The 16,479-nt window shown below is 38.9% G+C and overlaps 1 protein-coding gene across 2 annotated transcripts in view; it reads right to left on the bottom strand.

The window, feature by feature from the left end:
- Positions 1 to 16,479, bottom strand: part of TRPM7 (transient receptor potential cation channel subfamily M member 7) — a 135,513-nt gene that overhangs the window by 72,402 nt on the left and 46,632 nt on the right. For both annotated transcript variants that reach the window (XM_024568092.4, XM_053929050.1), the window contains 2 exons: positions 15,596 to 15,668; positions 12,765 to 12,865 (listed from right to left, as the gene is read on the bottom strand). In XM_024568092.4, coding sequence (XP_024423860.3) covers positions 12,765 to 12,865; positions 15,596 to 15,668 — 174 coding nt within the window. The remainder of the gene's footprint in view (positions 1 to 12,764; positions 12,866 to 15,595; positions 15,669 to 16,479) is intronic.

A 16,479-nucleotide genomic window follows, 5' to 3' on the forward strand; every position in this document is an offset into this window, starting at 1 on the left:
TTTGCACACAGATAAACCAAGAGGGTCAGACTCAAGAGTGGTGGAGAACGGGGCAGGCAGAGCACTGGGTAGCACCCCACGGCCCCACATTCGCGCATAGATAAACCCGAGGAACGGCAGGGAGCGAAGCAGACCTCACAACCCAGGGCTCCAGCTGGGGGAAATAGAGCCTCAAACCTCTGAGTAAAAACGCCCGTGGGGGTTGGGGCAGCAGCAGGAGAGACTCCCAGCCTCACAGGAGAAGTCGTTGGAGAGACCCACAGGGGCCTAGAGTGTGCACAGGCCCACCCACTCGGGAACCAGAACCAGAGTGGCCCAGTTTGATTGTGGGTAGCGGAGTGAAAGACTGGAATCCGGGGGAGAGTGAAGTGGGCCCCATTGCTCCCTTTCAGCCCCTCCCCCAGGTACAGTGTCACAGCACAGCTACCAGCGTTACCCTGCCCCGGTGGACACCTAAGGCTCCGCCCCTTAAAGTAACAGATGCGTCAAGACAAACAAACAAACAAACAAAAAGGCCCAAATGACAGAACACTTCAAAGCTCCAGAAAAAATACAACTAAGCGAGGTAGAGAGAGCCACCCTATCAGATGCACAGTTCAAAACACTGGTTATCAAGACGCTCACAGAATTGGTTGAATTTGTTCGAAAACCAGATGAAAAAATGAAGCCTATGCTAAGAGAAACAAAGGAAAATGTACAGGGAACCAATAGTGATGAGAAGGAAACTGGGACTCAAATCAATGGTGTGGACCAGAAGGAAGAAAGAAACATCCAACCAGAAAAGAATGAAGAAACAAGAACTCGGAAAAAGGAGGAGAGGCTTAGGAACCTCCAGGACACCTTGAAACGTTCCAACATCCGCATTATAGGGGTGCCAGAAGGAGAAGAGGAAGAACAAAAAATTGAAAACTTATTTGAACAAATAATGAAGGAGAACTTCCCTCATCTGGCAAAGGAAATAGAGTTCCGGGAAGTCCAGGAAGTTCAGAGAGTCCCAAAGAAGCTGGACCCAAGGAGGAACATACCAAGGCACATCATAATTACATTACCCAAAATTAAACGCAAGGACCTACATCCAAGATTACTGTATCCAGCAAAGCTATCACTTAGAATGGAAGGGAAGATAAAGTGCTTCTCAGATAAGGTCAAGTTCAAGAAGTTTATCATCACCAAGCCCTTATTATATGAAATGTTAAAGGGAGTTACCTAAGAAAAAGAAGATCAAAAATAGGAACAGTAAAAATGACAGCAAACTCCCAGTTATTAACGACCACACATAAAACAAAAACAAGAGCAAACTAGGCAAACAACTAGAACAGGAACAGAACCATAGAGATGGAGATCACATGGAGGGGTGTCAATAGGGGAGTGGGAGAGGGAGAGGGGGGGAAAGGTACAGAGAATAAGTAGCATAGATGATAGGTGGAAAATAGACAGGGGGAGGGTAAAAATAGTGTAGGAAATGTAGAAGCCAAAGAACTTATAAGTATGACCCATGGACATGAACTACAGGGGGGGAATGTGGGAGGGAGGGGGTGGGCAGGATGGAGTGAAGTGGGGGCAGAAATGGGACAACTGTAATAGCATAATCAATAAATATTAAAAAAATAAATTAATTAAAAGATTTTATTTATTTATTTTTAGAGAGAGGGGAAGGGAGGGAGGAAGAGAAGGGAGAGAAACATCAATGTGTGGTTGCCTCTTGCGTGCCCCCTAGTGGGGGGCCTGGCCCGCAACCCATGGATGTGCCCTAGACTGGGAATTGAACCAGCGACCCTTTGGTTCACAGGCCAGTACTCAATCCACTGAGCCACACCAGGCAGGGCTCCCTATGTTTTCTTATAGGAGTTTCTGGTATCAGGACTTAGGTTCAATTCTTTCATCCATTTTCAGTTAACTTTTGTCTGTGTTAAGATGGTGGTCAGGCTTCACTCTTTTGCAGGTTGCTATCAGCTTCCAAAACCATTTATTGACAAGATTGTTCTTATTTCATGGTATATGTTTGGCTCATTCTCATAAATTAACTGACCATGTGTGCGTGGGTTTATTTCTGGAGTCTCTATTCTGTTTAATTTATCTGTGTGGCTGTTTTATGTCAATACCACAATGTTTTAATTACCACAGATTTGTAATATAGTTAGAAACCGGGGAGCATGATCCCTTGAGCTTTGTCCTTCTTATTCAACACTTCTTTGGCTATTCGGGGTCTTTTATGTTTCCATACAAACTTTGTAATTATTTTTTACATTTCTGTGAAAAATACCACTGGAATTTTGATAAGTATTGCAATGAATCTTTAGACTGGTTTGGGTACTATGGACATTTTAATAATATTGATTCTTCCAATCCATGAGCACAGAATATCTTTCCTGTTGTGTTTTCTTCAATTTCATTCATTAATTCTTTTTAGTTTTCAATACACAGATCTTATACCTCTGTGGTTAAATTCATCCCTAGGTATTTTATTCTTTTTGATGTCATTGTCAATAGGATATCCTTTTTTTTTCTTTTGAAAGATTTTATTTATTTTTAGAGAGAGGGGAAGAGAGGGAGAGAAACAGCAATGTGAGATAGAAAGATTGATTGGTTGCCTCTTGCACACACCCTGACCAGGCACTGAACCCACAACCCAAGCATGTGCCATGACTGGAAACTGAACTAGTGACCTTTTCCTTTGTGGGAAAATGCCCGACCAATTGAGCCACACCAGTCAGGATGTAAATGGGATTTTCTCAATCTCTCTTTTTGATAGTTTGTTATTAGTGCAAAGAAATACAACAAAGTACCAATGGTATATTTCACAGATATAGAACAAACACTTCAAAAATTTATATGGAACCATAAATGACCCCGAATAGCTGCTGCAATTTTGAGAAAGAAGAGCAAAGCAGGAGGGATCATAATACCTGATACCAAACTGTATTACAAAGCCACTGTAATCAAAACAGCCTGGTACTGGCATAAGAACAGACAAATAGACCAATGGAACAGAATAGAGAGCCCAGAAATAAACCCAAGTCTCTACAGTCAATTAATATTCGATAAAGGGGGCAGAGGCATAAAATGGAGTAAAAACAGCCTCTTCAACAAATGGTTGTTGGGAGAGCTGGACAGCTACATGTAAAAAAATGAAACTCAATCACCAACTTACACCATACACAAAAATAAATTCAAGGTGGATGAAAAGATTTAAATGTAAGTCGTGAGACCATTAAAGTCCTAGAGGAGAACATAGGAATGAAAATCTCAGATATTCCACGCAGCAATATTTTCACTGATATGTCCCCTAGAGCAAGGAACATAAAGGAAAGAATAAACAAACAGAATCTCACCAAAATAAAAAGCTTCTGCACAGCTAAAGAAAACAGCATTAAAATGAAAACAGAACCAACAGTATGGGAAAACATATTTGCCAATAATACCTCAGACAAGGGTTTGATCTCCAAATACATAAAGAACACATACAACTCCACTCTAAGAAGACAAGCAACCCAATTAAAAAATGGGCAAAGGACTTGAACAGAAACTTCTCCAAGGAGGACATACAGAGGGTCCAGAGACATACAAAAAGATGCTCAGTATCGCTAGCTATCAGAGAGATGCAAATTAAAACCACAATGAGATACCACCTCATACCTGTCAGAATGGCCATCATAAACAAAGCAACAAACAACAAGTGTTGGAGAGGTTGTGGAGAGAAGGGAACCCTAGTGCACTGTTGGTGGGATTGCAGACTGGTGCAACCACTATGGAGAACAGTATGGAATTTCCTCAGAAAACTAAAAATGGAACTGCCTTTTGACCTGGCAATTCCACTGCTGGGATTATACCCTAAGAACCCTGAAACACCAATCCAAAAGAACCTATGCACCCCAATGTTCATGGCAGCACAATTTACAGTAGCCAAGTGCTGGAAGCAACCTAGGTACCCATCAGCAAATGAATGGATCAAAAAACTATGGTACATTTACACAGTGGAATTCTATGCAGCAGAAAGAAAGACAGAGCTCCTACCCTTTGCGACAGCATGGATGGATCTGGAAAGCATTATGCTAAGTGAAATAAGCCAGGTGGTAAAAGACAAATACCGTATGATCTCACCTTTAACAGAAACCTAAACAACAAAACGAACAAACAAGCAAAATATAACCAATGACACTGAAATTGAGAACAGGCTGATAGTGACCAGAGGGGAGAGGGGAGGGGATTATAGGGAAAAAGGGTGAAGGGTTTGCAGGAACAATTATAAAGGATACATGGACAATAACAAGGGGGGAGTGGAAACAGGGGCGGGAGGTGGGGAGGGCTGGGGTGGTTGGGGGAAAAGGCAGAAAACTGTATTTGAACAACAATAAAAAAATGTAAAAAAAAATTATATATGGTCTACCGTTAAAAAAAACCACAACAGATTTTTGTGTGTTGATTTTGTGTCCTACAAATATACTAAATTTGTTTATTAGTTCTAACATTTTTTTGATGGGGTCTGTCTTTAAGGCTTTTCATATATGTCATGTGCAAATAGTGACCATTTTGACAATTTAATTTCTTCTTTTGAAATTTGAATAGGGTGTGTGCCTAAAATGTTCTAGCTAGGACTCCCAATAATATATTGAATAAAAGTGGTGAGAGTGGACTTCCTTGTTCCTGATATTAGGACAAAAGCTTTCAGCTTTTCACCATTAAGTATGATATTACCAGTGGGCCTGTAATATATGGCCTTTATTATGTTAAAGTATGTTCCCACTATAGCCACTTTGTTGAGCTTTTTCATAAATGGTGTTGAAGTCTATCAAATGCTTTGCCTGTATGTATTGAGAAGATCATTTTTTTTAAATATATTTATTATGCTATTACAGTTGTCCCATTTCCTCCCCCACTCCACTCCATCCTGCCCACCCCCCTCCCTCCCACATTCCCCCCCCATAGTTCATGTCCATGGGTCATACTTATAAGTTCTTTGGCTTCTACATTTCCTACACTATTCTTACCCTCCCCCTGTCTATTTTCCACCTATCATCTATGCTACTTATTCTCTGTACCTTTACCCCCCTCTTCCCCTCCCACTCCCTTATTGACAACCCTCATGTTCTAGTTGTTTGCCTAGTTTGCTCTCGTTTTTGTTTTATGTGTGGCCGTTAATAACTGTGAGTTTGCTGTCATTTTTACTGTTCCTATTTTTGATCTTCTTTTTCTTAGGTAACTCCCTTTAACATTTCATATAATAAGGGCTTGGTGATGATGAGCTTCTTTAACTTGAACTTATCTGAGAAGCACTTTATCTTCCCTTCCATTCTAAATGATAGCTTTGCTGGATACAGTAATCTTGGATGTAGGTCCCTGCGTTTAATCTTGGGTAATGTAATTATGATGTGCCTTGTTGTGTTCCTCCTTGGGTCCAGCTTCTTTGGGACTCTCTGAGCTTCCTGGACTTCCCGGAACTCTATTTCCTTTGCCAGATGAGGGAAGTTCTCCTTCATTATTTGTTCAAATAAGTTTTCAATTTTTTGTTCTTCCTCTTCTCCTTCTGGCACCCCTATAATTCAGATGTTGGAACGTTTCAAGGTGTTCTGGAGGTTCCTAAGCCTCTCCTCATTTTTCCAAGTTCTTGTTTCTTCATTCTTTTCTGGTTGGATGTTTCTTTCTTCCTTCTGATCCACACCATTGATTTGAGTCCCAGTTTCCTTCTCATCACTATTGGTTCCCTGTACATTTTCCTTTGTTTCTCTTAGCATAGGCTTCATTTTTTCATCTGTTTTTCGAACAGATTCAACCAAGTCTGTGAGCATATTGATAACCAGTGCTTTGAACTGTGCATCTCATAGGTTCGCTATCTCTTCGTCACTTAGTTGTATTTTTTCTGGAGCTTTGAAGTGTTCTGTCATTTGGGCCATTTTGTTTGTTTGTTTGTTTGTCTTGACGCATCTGTTACTTTAAGGGGCGGAGCCTTAGGTGTTCACCGGGGTGGGGTAATGCTGGTCGCTGCGCTGTGACGCTGTACGTGGGGGAGGGGCCGAGCGGGAGCAATGGCACCCACCTCACTCTCCTCCTGATTTCAGTCTTTCACTCCGCTACCCACAATCAAACTGGGCCACTCTGGTGCTGGTTCCCGAGTAAGTGGGCCTGTGCACACTCTAGGCCCCTGTGGGTCTCTCCAGCGACCTCTCCTGTGAGGCTGGGAGTCTCTCCTGCCGCCCCAACCCCCACGGGCGTTTTTACTCAGAGGTTTGAGGCTCTATTTCCCCCAGCTGGAGCCCTGGGTTGTGAGGTCTGCTTCGCTCCCCGCCGTTCCTCGGGTTTATCTATGCGCGAATGTGGGGCCGTGGGGTGCTACCCACTGCTCTGCCTGCCCCGTTCTCCACCACTCTTGAGTCTGACCCTCTTGGTTTATCTGTGTGCGAATGTGGGGCCGCAGGGTCTGCTAGTGCTCGGACTGCCTGCGCCGTTTCCCACACTCCTCCAGTCTCGGTCCCGCCACAGCCAAGCAAGTCCTCTCCACCCCAGTGCCCGTCTCTGCCCCTCCTACCAGTCTGGATGAATGTTTATTTTCTGTTTCCTTGGTGTCGGTCCCCCTTGCTGTTCGATTCTCTGTCAGTTCTGGTTGTGCGAGGAGGCGCAGTGTGTCTACCTACGCCGTCATCTTGGTTCCTCCGAGATGATCATTTTTTTAACCTTTATTTTGTTAATTTAGTGTATCACACTGACTGATTTGTGGCTGTTAAATCACCCATGCATCTCTGAAATAAATCCTACTTTATTGTGGTAATGACCCTTTCAATGTAGTATCAAATGTGGCATCCTAACATTCAGTTGAGAATATTTTAAAGCTGTTGCCTAAGAGCGTGATTCAATCAGTCTGAATCGAGGTGCTGAGGTCCTCCCTTTAAGGGCACTGACAAGTCTTTGCACATCCACGACTACTGGGAGTTATTAAAAATATAACAGTCTGCTTGCACAAGCAGAAAGGTTTCAGTGACAACAAAGAGCTAAGGCAGAGTTAAATGACATGTTTCATCTCCTACACAAGGCCATTACTTCAAGACTGAAAAAAGTGGTTGTTTCATGTACTATATAGAAACCAATAAAGACAGTCAAGCAAAATGGAAAAACAAATATATTGCTGATGAAAGAACAAGCTAAAGCTACATGAAAAAATCTTTATGGCATGGACAAAAATAAATTAGTTGATAAAAAGAGTTCAAAGTAATGGTCATAAAGTTGCTCCCTGAACTGGGAAGAAGAATCAATAAACACAGCAAGAAATTAAAAAAAGAAATACTGGAGAGCATTATGCTAAATGAAATAAGCCAGGTGGTGAGGGACATATACCATATGATCTCACCTTTAACTGGAACATAATCAACAAAAGAAAAAAGCAAACAAAATATAACCAGAGACATTGAAGTTAAGAACAATCTAACAATAGCCATAGGGGAGTGGGGAGGGGATAGTGGGGAAAGGGGTTTTCAGGAACTACTATAAAGGACACATGGACAAAACCAAGGGGGAGGGTGGAAGTGGGGGAGGGAGGTGGGTTTGGCTGGGGTAGGGTGGAGGGGTAGGGAGAAAATGCAGACAACTGTAATTGAACAGCAATAAAAAAAATTAAAATTAAAAAAAGAAATTGAAAATGTAAGAATGTACAAAATATAAGTCACAGGCCTATAGAAAATTACATTAGAAGGCCTCAATAGCAGACTAGATCTATCAGAACACAGGATCAGTGAACTCAACGACAAAGTAGTGGAGCTGACACAGAGCTGCAAAAAGGAAAAAAGAAGGAAAAACAGTGAAGATAACTTAATTAACTTGTGTGACAATATCAAATGAATTAACATCCTATTATAGGGCCTCCAGAAAGAGAACAAGGAGAAAAGGGCAAAAATCTTACTTGAGGAAATAAGAGCAGAAAACTTTCCTAGTTGGATAAAAGAAATACATCAGATCCAGGAACCTCAGAAAGTTCCAAAGTAAGGTAAACCCCCATAAAATCATATCAAGATACATAAAGTACAAAGTTAAAGACAAGGAGAGAATATTACAAAAGCAGCCAAAGAAAAACAACTTGCTACATACATGGAACTCCCATGAGGCTATGAGCAGATATTTTGCAGGCCAGAGGGAGTGCACAATATATTAAAAGTGTTAAAGAAGGTATCTTCCAACTACTACTCTACTTGGAAAAGTTACCAGTCAGAACTGAAGAAGAGATAATGGGTTTTCCAGACAAAAAAAAGCTAAAGGAGTTCATTACCACTAAACTACCTTCTAAGAAATGTTACAGGGATTTAATTAAGCTGAAAAGAAAGGATTCTAAGTAGTGATAAAAAAAAACATTAATATATGAAAGAACAAATCTCACTGGAAAGGTAAAAGATAGTGGATTAAAAGGTAAAAGATTGTATATTAATCACCTATAAAGGTAGTATGAAGGTTAAAAGACCAAAGTAGTAAGAATAACTATGATTATAACAATTAAGAAATATACCAGATAAAAAGATCTAAAATGTGAAAAACATAAAATGTCACAGGAGTAAAAATGTTGAGCTTTAGAATAAGATCAAACTTAAGTTGTTATAAACTTAAAATAGACCATTACAGTTGTAAGCTATTATATGTAACTTTCATGGTAACCACAAAGCAAAAAAAAACCCCATAGTTAACAGACAAAAAATAAAAAGAATATATCATTAATGAAAGTCATCAAACCACAAAGAGAACAAGAGAAGAAACAGAGGAATTACAAAAACACCTAGAAAACAATTTGCAAAATGGCAATATGTAATATCCATCAATAATTGCTTTAAATGTAAATGAAATAAATTAAAAGGCATACAGTGGCTGAATGGATAAAAAACAAAACCCACCTATATGCTGACTACAAGAGAATCACTTTAAATGTAAACATACACAGACTGAAAGTAAAGGGGATGGAAAAAGATATTCCATACAAATGGAGAATTAAAAAAAGCTGGAGTACGCATATTTGTAGCAGACAAAACAGACTTTTAAAGAAAAGACTGTAATAGGAGACAAGGATGGCCAAGCCCTGCACAAGTAGCAGCCATCTCAGATTGGTTTATATCCCAGGCTGGGTGGCCCCAGGCAAAACAAGGATGAGGGCTGACCTAGGCCTGCACCACCCAGGAAACTCCAGAGTCTGCACACCAGTGGACGGCTACAGACCACACTGGAGCACAACTACCCTATCCCTGCATAGCTAATCTTCCATGAAGGCCAGAGGTTGATGGTCTTTGGTCACAGCCAGTCCTTGCAGATGACTGGCCTGAGTAAATACCTTCCACTGACCTGCCAACAGCAATCAAGGCTCAACTCCAAGAGGAGGGTGTACTCAGCCCACACGAAGGGTACACCTTGAGTGCAAAGCATAGGTGACAGGGGAGCCTGTGCCATTGGACCCTACAGAATACTTACTACATTAAGCCATACTACCAAGATACCAAGGCAAGGAGTCATAGCAGCTCTACCTAATAAATAGAAATAAACACAGTGAAGCTGCCAAAATTAGGAAACAAAGAAACATGGCCCAAATGAAAGAACAGATCAAAATTCCAGAAAAACAGCTAAACAAAATGGAGATAAAAAAAATCTATCGGATAGTTTAAAACCCTGTTTATAAGGATGCTCAAGGAACTTAGTGAGGACCTCAGTAGCATAAAAAAAGATCCAGTCAGAAACGAAGGATACACTAATTGAAATAAAGAACAATTTACTGGGAAACAACAGTAGAATGAATGAAGCCAAGATTCAAATCAATGATTTGGAATGTAAAGAAGCAAAAAACAATCACATAGAACATGAAGAAAAAAGAACCCCCCCCAAAATGAGGACAGTAAACAGCCTCTCAGACAACTTTTTGCTTCATATGGGTGCCAGAAGGAGAAGAGAAAGAGCAAGAAATTGGAAATCTATCTGACAAAACAGTGAAAGAAAAGTTCCGTAATTTGGAGAAGGAAATAGACAAGGAAGTCCAGGAAGCGCAGAGTCCCAATTATGATGGATGCAAAGAGACCCACTCCAAAACACGTCATTAGGAAAAGGTCAAAGGGTAAAGGTAAAGAGAGACTCTTAAAAGCAAGAGAAAAGAAGTTAGTTACCAGAAGGTTGCCAGATGGGAGGGGGGAAGAGGAGAATGGGTGAAGAGGTGAGGAGATTAAGAAGTACAAATAGGTAGTTACAGAACAGCCATGGGATGTAAAGTACAGTATAGGAAATGGAGTAGCCAAAGAACTTATACACATGACCCATGGACATGTACAATGTTGGGGGGATTGCCTGAGAGGGTAGGGGGCACTGGGGAGGGGGACAAAAGGGGAGAAATCAGGACAACTGTAATAGCATAACCAATGAAACAGAATTTTTAAAAAAAAGACAAAGATGGGCATTATATAGTGATAAAGTGGTTCATCCAACAATAGCATATAAAATCTATAAATTTATGCACCCTACACAGGGAGCACCTAAATATGTAAAGCAAGTATTAACAGACCCAAAGAAAGAAACAGCAATGTAACAGCAGGGAACTTTATTATCCCACTTATATCAATAAAGAGATCATCCAGACCAAAACTAATCAATAAGGAAATATCAGCTTAAATGGCACTTCAGACTGGAGGGCCTTAACAGACACATACAAAACATCCCATCTAAAAGCAACAGAACACACATTCTATTCAATGAATATGGAATATTTTCCAGGTCACTAAACAAGTCTTAATAAATTTAAGGGGACTGAAACAATATCAAGCATCTTTTCCAAACACAATAATATGAAATTGGAAATTAATTATACAGAGAATGGAAACTTCACAAGTGTGTGGAGGTTAAACAACATGCTACTGAACAACCAATAGGTCAAAGAAGAAAACAAAAAAGTCAGAAAATACCAAGACAAATGAAAATGGAAATAAAATATAACAAAATTTGTAGGGTACAGCAAAAGCAATTTTAAGAGACAAGTTCATAGCAATAAATACATATCTCAGAAACACAAAAAGTGTTAACTCTCTACCTCAGGAATTAGAAAAAGGACAAAGCCCAAAGTGAATAGAAGGAAGGAAGTAACAAAGTTTAGAGAAGAAATAAATGAAACCAAGACCAAAAAGATGATAGAAAAGACCAATAAAACTCAGAAGTGTTTCTCTGAAAAGATAAACAAAATTGACAAACCAAGAAAAAACCAATAAACTTACCAAGAAAAACAGACAGGACTCAAATAAATAAAATGAAAACAGTTATTACAACTTGATACCACAGAAATAGGATCATACAGGACTACTATGAACAATTATACAACAAAAAAAGGGGCAACCAAGAAGAAATGAATAAATTCCTAGAAACATACAACCTATTAAGACTGAGTCATAAAGAAACAGAAAAGCTGAACAGACTGATTACTGCTAGTAATCAGGTTTCTTTTTTTATCCTAACCCAAGGAAATTTTTTCATTGTTTTTAGAGAAAGAGCGGGGGGAGGGGCGACAGGGGTGGGGGGGGAGAGAGAGAGAGAGGAAGAAACATTGAGGAAAGAGAGAAACAATGATTGATTGCCTTTCATTTGAGAAACATCAAAGAAACAGAGAAACATTGATTGACTGCCTTTCATTTGATCCCCTGATTGGGGATCAAATCCACAACCTAGGTATATGTCCTGACTTGGAATGAACCTACAACCTTTCAGTGTATGAGACAATGCTCTAACCAACTGAGCCACACCTGCCAGGACATCAGGTTCTTTTCCAGTTTTGTTTTGGTTTTGGTTTTTGTAGCAAGAGAGGAAGAGAGAGAGAAAAACACTGGTATGAGAGAGAAGCATCGATCGGTTGCCTCCCACGTAGGCTGGGACCATGGATCAGTGCCCAGACTGGGGGTTGGAAGCTCCCAGACCCGGGATCAACCTACAACTTAGCTATGTGCCCTGACTGAGAATGAAACCAGTAACTTTTTGGCTACAGGACAACACTCCAACCAAATGAGTCACACCAGCCAAGGCCAGGGCAACAGTTTTGAATCAGTAGTGACAAACCTCCCAACAGCCCTGACCAGTGGGACTCAGTTGGTTGTACGTCAACCTGCAATGAGAAGGGTTATCAGTTAAATTCCTGGTTATGGGCACATGCCTGGGTTGTGGGTTCAGTCCCCAGTCAGGGAGCATATGGGAGGTAACCAATCTATGCTTCTCTCTCACATCAATATTTCTCTCTCTGTCTTTCTCTCTCTCCCTTCCCCACTCACTAAAAATAAATAAAATCTTAGAAAGAAAAGAAAACTCCCAACAAACAAATCCAGGAGCAGAGAGATTCACTGATGAATTCTACCAAGCATTCAAAGAATTAATACCAATCCTTCTCAGCCTCTTTCAAAAAACAAGGGGAAGGGAACTCTTCCAAACTAATTTTATGAGGCCAGCACTACCCTGATACCAAAACCAGACAAGAACACCACAAGAAAAGAAAATTACAGGCTGTTATCCCCCTTGATGAACATAGATGCATGCAATATTATTTCTATGATTTTTTTTAGTTCTAGGATTTTCAGAGATCTCTACACTATAACAAGCAAGGTTTTACCAAAGAAGTAAAGAGAATTTATTAAATCCTAAATGGATTTAAATGTTATAGAAATGTTTAGGGAAACTAATTTTGCACTTTATAGGTAAAATGTCAAGTTTGGTCACAGTTCCAACAAACATTTTGTTACTACTTAGTTTAATGTAATTACACTGTATATACAGATATTTTTACATACCAGCCACTGTTGTCCGTAAACAAATACATGATTTTTGGCAATGTCAACTCTATCCCATGCCAATGTAAGGATGAGCTGGTCAAATGCAGATGCATTCGTACCTAGTCAAATAACGAAAATAGTTCACAAGGTCAATTAATTTATCTCCATTAAAATATGAACACTCACAAATTCTTCCCACTCCTTTTTAACTAACACACAGCTGTCAATGTTCAGAGACAGCCTGCCTCAGAGAAGTAAGTTTACCCCAGGGGTTGAGGACTTTCATTTTCCACCTCTATATAGAAAAGACACAGCCTTATTCACTACAAGTAATTCATAATGTAGAACAAAAAGAAAAAAAACAAGATGACTTGTTTCTATTATGAAGAGACTGTTAACATGAAAAATATCCTTATAGGTGCTTTCCTGTGCATATACAGTGGATTGGCCAAAAAGTTCATTTACTTTTTTCTGTACAATGAGTCTAACAGTGCTTAGTTGTTTTTAACTTCAATCAAAACAATTTTGTTAGATTGTATTGTGACAGCTGTCAGATCAGCATGCATTTAAAAAAAAACTGATCAAAATTGGTTAACTTTTTGCAGCTATTTTAATATTGAAGATGGAAAAAATACACAACATTTTTGGCATATTTTGCTTTATTATTTCAAGAAAAGTAAAAATGCAACTGAAATGCAAACAAAAAAAAGATTTGTGCAATGTACAGAGAAGGTGCTGTGACTGTCGAGTGTGTCAAAAGTGGTTTGCAAAGTTTATTGGTACTACTGATAATTCAGCCAAATAATTCTTTGCTGTGGGGCGTTGGAAGATATTTAGCAGCACCCCTGGCCTCTACCCACTAGAAGCTAATAGAGAAAGATAGCTGACCTACTCAAAATATCCAAATCAATAAAGTTATTGGTGAAAATGAAAAATGTTACCTTTTATTTTATGGAAACTAAAAGGACTTTTTTGCCAACCCAGTATATTCATATGTATACTTTTAATTATTTATGCAGAAGTGGACCATACTATATAAACTATTCAGCAGCCTACTTTCTGTATCTTAATTTGATACCTTAGTTTTTTTTTGGTGAGTATATTTTTGGGCATATGTTTGATTTTTACATAGTATGATTTTGTATAAGCCAAATTGGTAGGTTGAAGGATATTTTAAAGCTTTTGATATACTGCCAACATATATTCCAGAAAGGTTGTAGCACCTATCAGAGGTATAAGAATACCCAGTAAAGGGATATAAAAACTTTCTTCTTTAACTTTATGTTTATTGTTGACACTATTACAGGTATCCCCACTTGTCCCTCCTTTGCCCACCTCCATGTAACCCCAGCCCCACTTCCCTCTGGCCATCACCACACTGTTACCTGTGTCTACGGGTTATGAATAGGTATCTATGGCTAATCCCTTGTGTTCTTTCACTCCACCTTCCCTCCTCCCTGAGAGCTGTTCCATGTATTCTTGCCTATTTGTTTTGTCAGTTTTTGTTCATTAGATTCCACATTTAAATGATCTCATATGGCCCTGGCTGGTGTGGCTCAGTGGATTGAGTGCCGGCCTGCGAACCAAAGGGTCACCGGTTCGATTCCCAGTCAGGGCACATGCCTGGGTTGTGGCCCAGGTCCCCAGTAGGGGGCGCATGAGAGGCAACCACATGCTGATGTTTCCCTCTCTCCCTCCTTCCCCCCTCTGTCTAAAAATAAATAAATAAAATATATTTTTTAAAAAATGGTATCATGGTTATTTGTCTTTTCTCTGACTGGGTTACTTCACTTATAACACTGATCATCTTTCTAAATTTCCCCCAAGCATTTGTAATATTCTACTCATATCTTTTATATAAATTCTGGTCCATTTTTCCATGAGGTAATCATCCTTTTTTTATTATTAATTTGTAACAGCTTATTGTGTTGCCTCCATATTCCTGGTTCCTTAATTTCCTCATCTAAAAAATGAGGAAAATAACAGGAAATCTTCCACTTTAGGCTACTGTAAGGATAAAGTGAGATAAATACTCTCAACCACTAAAGCACACTGGCTAGCACACAGAAGGTACATGGAAAATAAACAGGTGCTCTCTTTTTACTTTTATGCAATCCCATTTATTGATCTTTCTGTGAATGGTTTCTGGGTTTCCTATTACTATTGTCTCTTATCCTCAAGATGATGTATATGTTTTATTTTAGTATTTCTTAAATGTTTGATGTATTGGCCATTTATTGTGGCGTAAGGTTTGGGAAACTCTCATGAATGACGGTAAGACAACAGTGCTCTCTTGCTCTGCTCCCGCCGACTCACTGCACACTTGAACTTTCAGGCACCCAGAGGGCACACCATTTTAGTTTCTAATTTTTGAAAAGAGTTTTCACTGTAACACTGTTTATTTTATCACTTGGATATTTTTGGCAAGATATTGACAGGAAAACAGTTCAATGTGTATAAGCATTAACTCCTTAGTCCTAGAAGTACCTTTGGTTTACTTCCCAAATGTCTCTTCAGAATGAAAATAACATGTTCAAGAACACTATCTTAAATTTCTATCAACTAATATACATTATACCTTTATTTTTAGCCACTTAAAAATGAGACACATTCTTAACAGAAAAATTAAATGGGTCTGGTGGCATAACTACTACTATAACTGTAAAATAATTCTACAAAATAACAATAAAAGCTAACTAATTATCAAAGAAAGCTAACATGTCTTTCACAAAGAAAAATTATTGAAAAATTCAGTTCCCAAACACTTTGCTAAATTAAAAAGCCCTATCTTCTAGAAATAGGATATAAATGAAAGACCTTACAAATAAAAAACAGTAATTAGATCTTACCTTTAAGCAGTGCAGTAAGTATCGCTACATCTATATCTTGATGTTCATCCGATCCAATGTGGAAAACAGTGATCTATTTAAAGATTAATTCATATTATTATGTCTTTTCTTTTTAAATTTCTTTGAAGACTTTATTTATTAATTTTTAGAGAAAGGGGAAGGGAGGGAAAAAGGAGAGAAACATTGTTCAGTTGCCTTTCACACACCCTCAACCAGGGACCTGGCCTGCAACCAGGCCTGTGCCTCAACTAGAATTCAGTTGGCAACTTTTCATTTTGTGGCACGACATCCAACCAACTGAGCCACAACTGTCAGGCCTGTCTTTACCTTTTAAAAGCTAAGGCATAAGACACATAAAACAGAAAGTAATTTCAAACTACACGGAAAATATAATGGGGGGGGGGTATTTTTTGGACAGAAATAAGGAATCAAAAAAATGAAATTAAAAGACTTTGTATCATTTACCAAGTAAAATGCCAAGTACACTAAAAATGTTTGGTTTCATATTACATTCATTTTTTAACCTATCTTATGTCTTTACTAGAATAAGCAACTTAGGGACTGGGAAACTTATCTGGGAAAATACTGCTGTTCCTTCTATAGAGTGAACACTTACTCAATTCAAATAATTCTGCGTCTTTGGTGAGAAATGTTTTTTTAAGCTGGAAATTTACTGAAATTATTTGAAATATAACACCACTTCAGAGGTTTTTATAAAATAACCTTTTTTATAAATTGAAATACTATTTTAATAGCCTCAATACAAACTTTTCAACTAACTTTCAAAGTGTACAGAAATAAAATACATAAAAGAAAACAGCAAATCATCCACATCTTATAGAGTTGATAAAAAGATTTTCTCTGCAAACAAGCTCATTTTTTAG

The sequence above is a fragment of the Desmodus rotundus genome, chromosome 7 (assembly GCF_022682495.2).
Source record: "Desmodus rotundus isolate HL8 chromosome 7, HLdesRot8A.1, whole genome shotgun sequence".
In the NCBI taxonomy this organism is placed as follows: domain Eukaryota; kingdom Metazoa; phylum Chordata; class Mammalia; order Chiroptera; family Phyllostomidae; genus Desmodus; species Desmodus rotundus.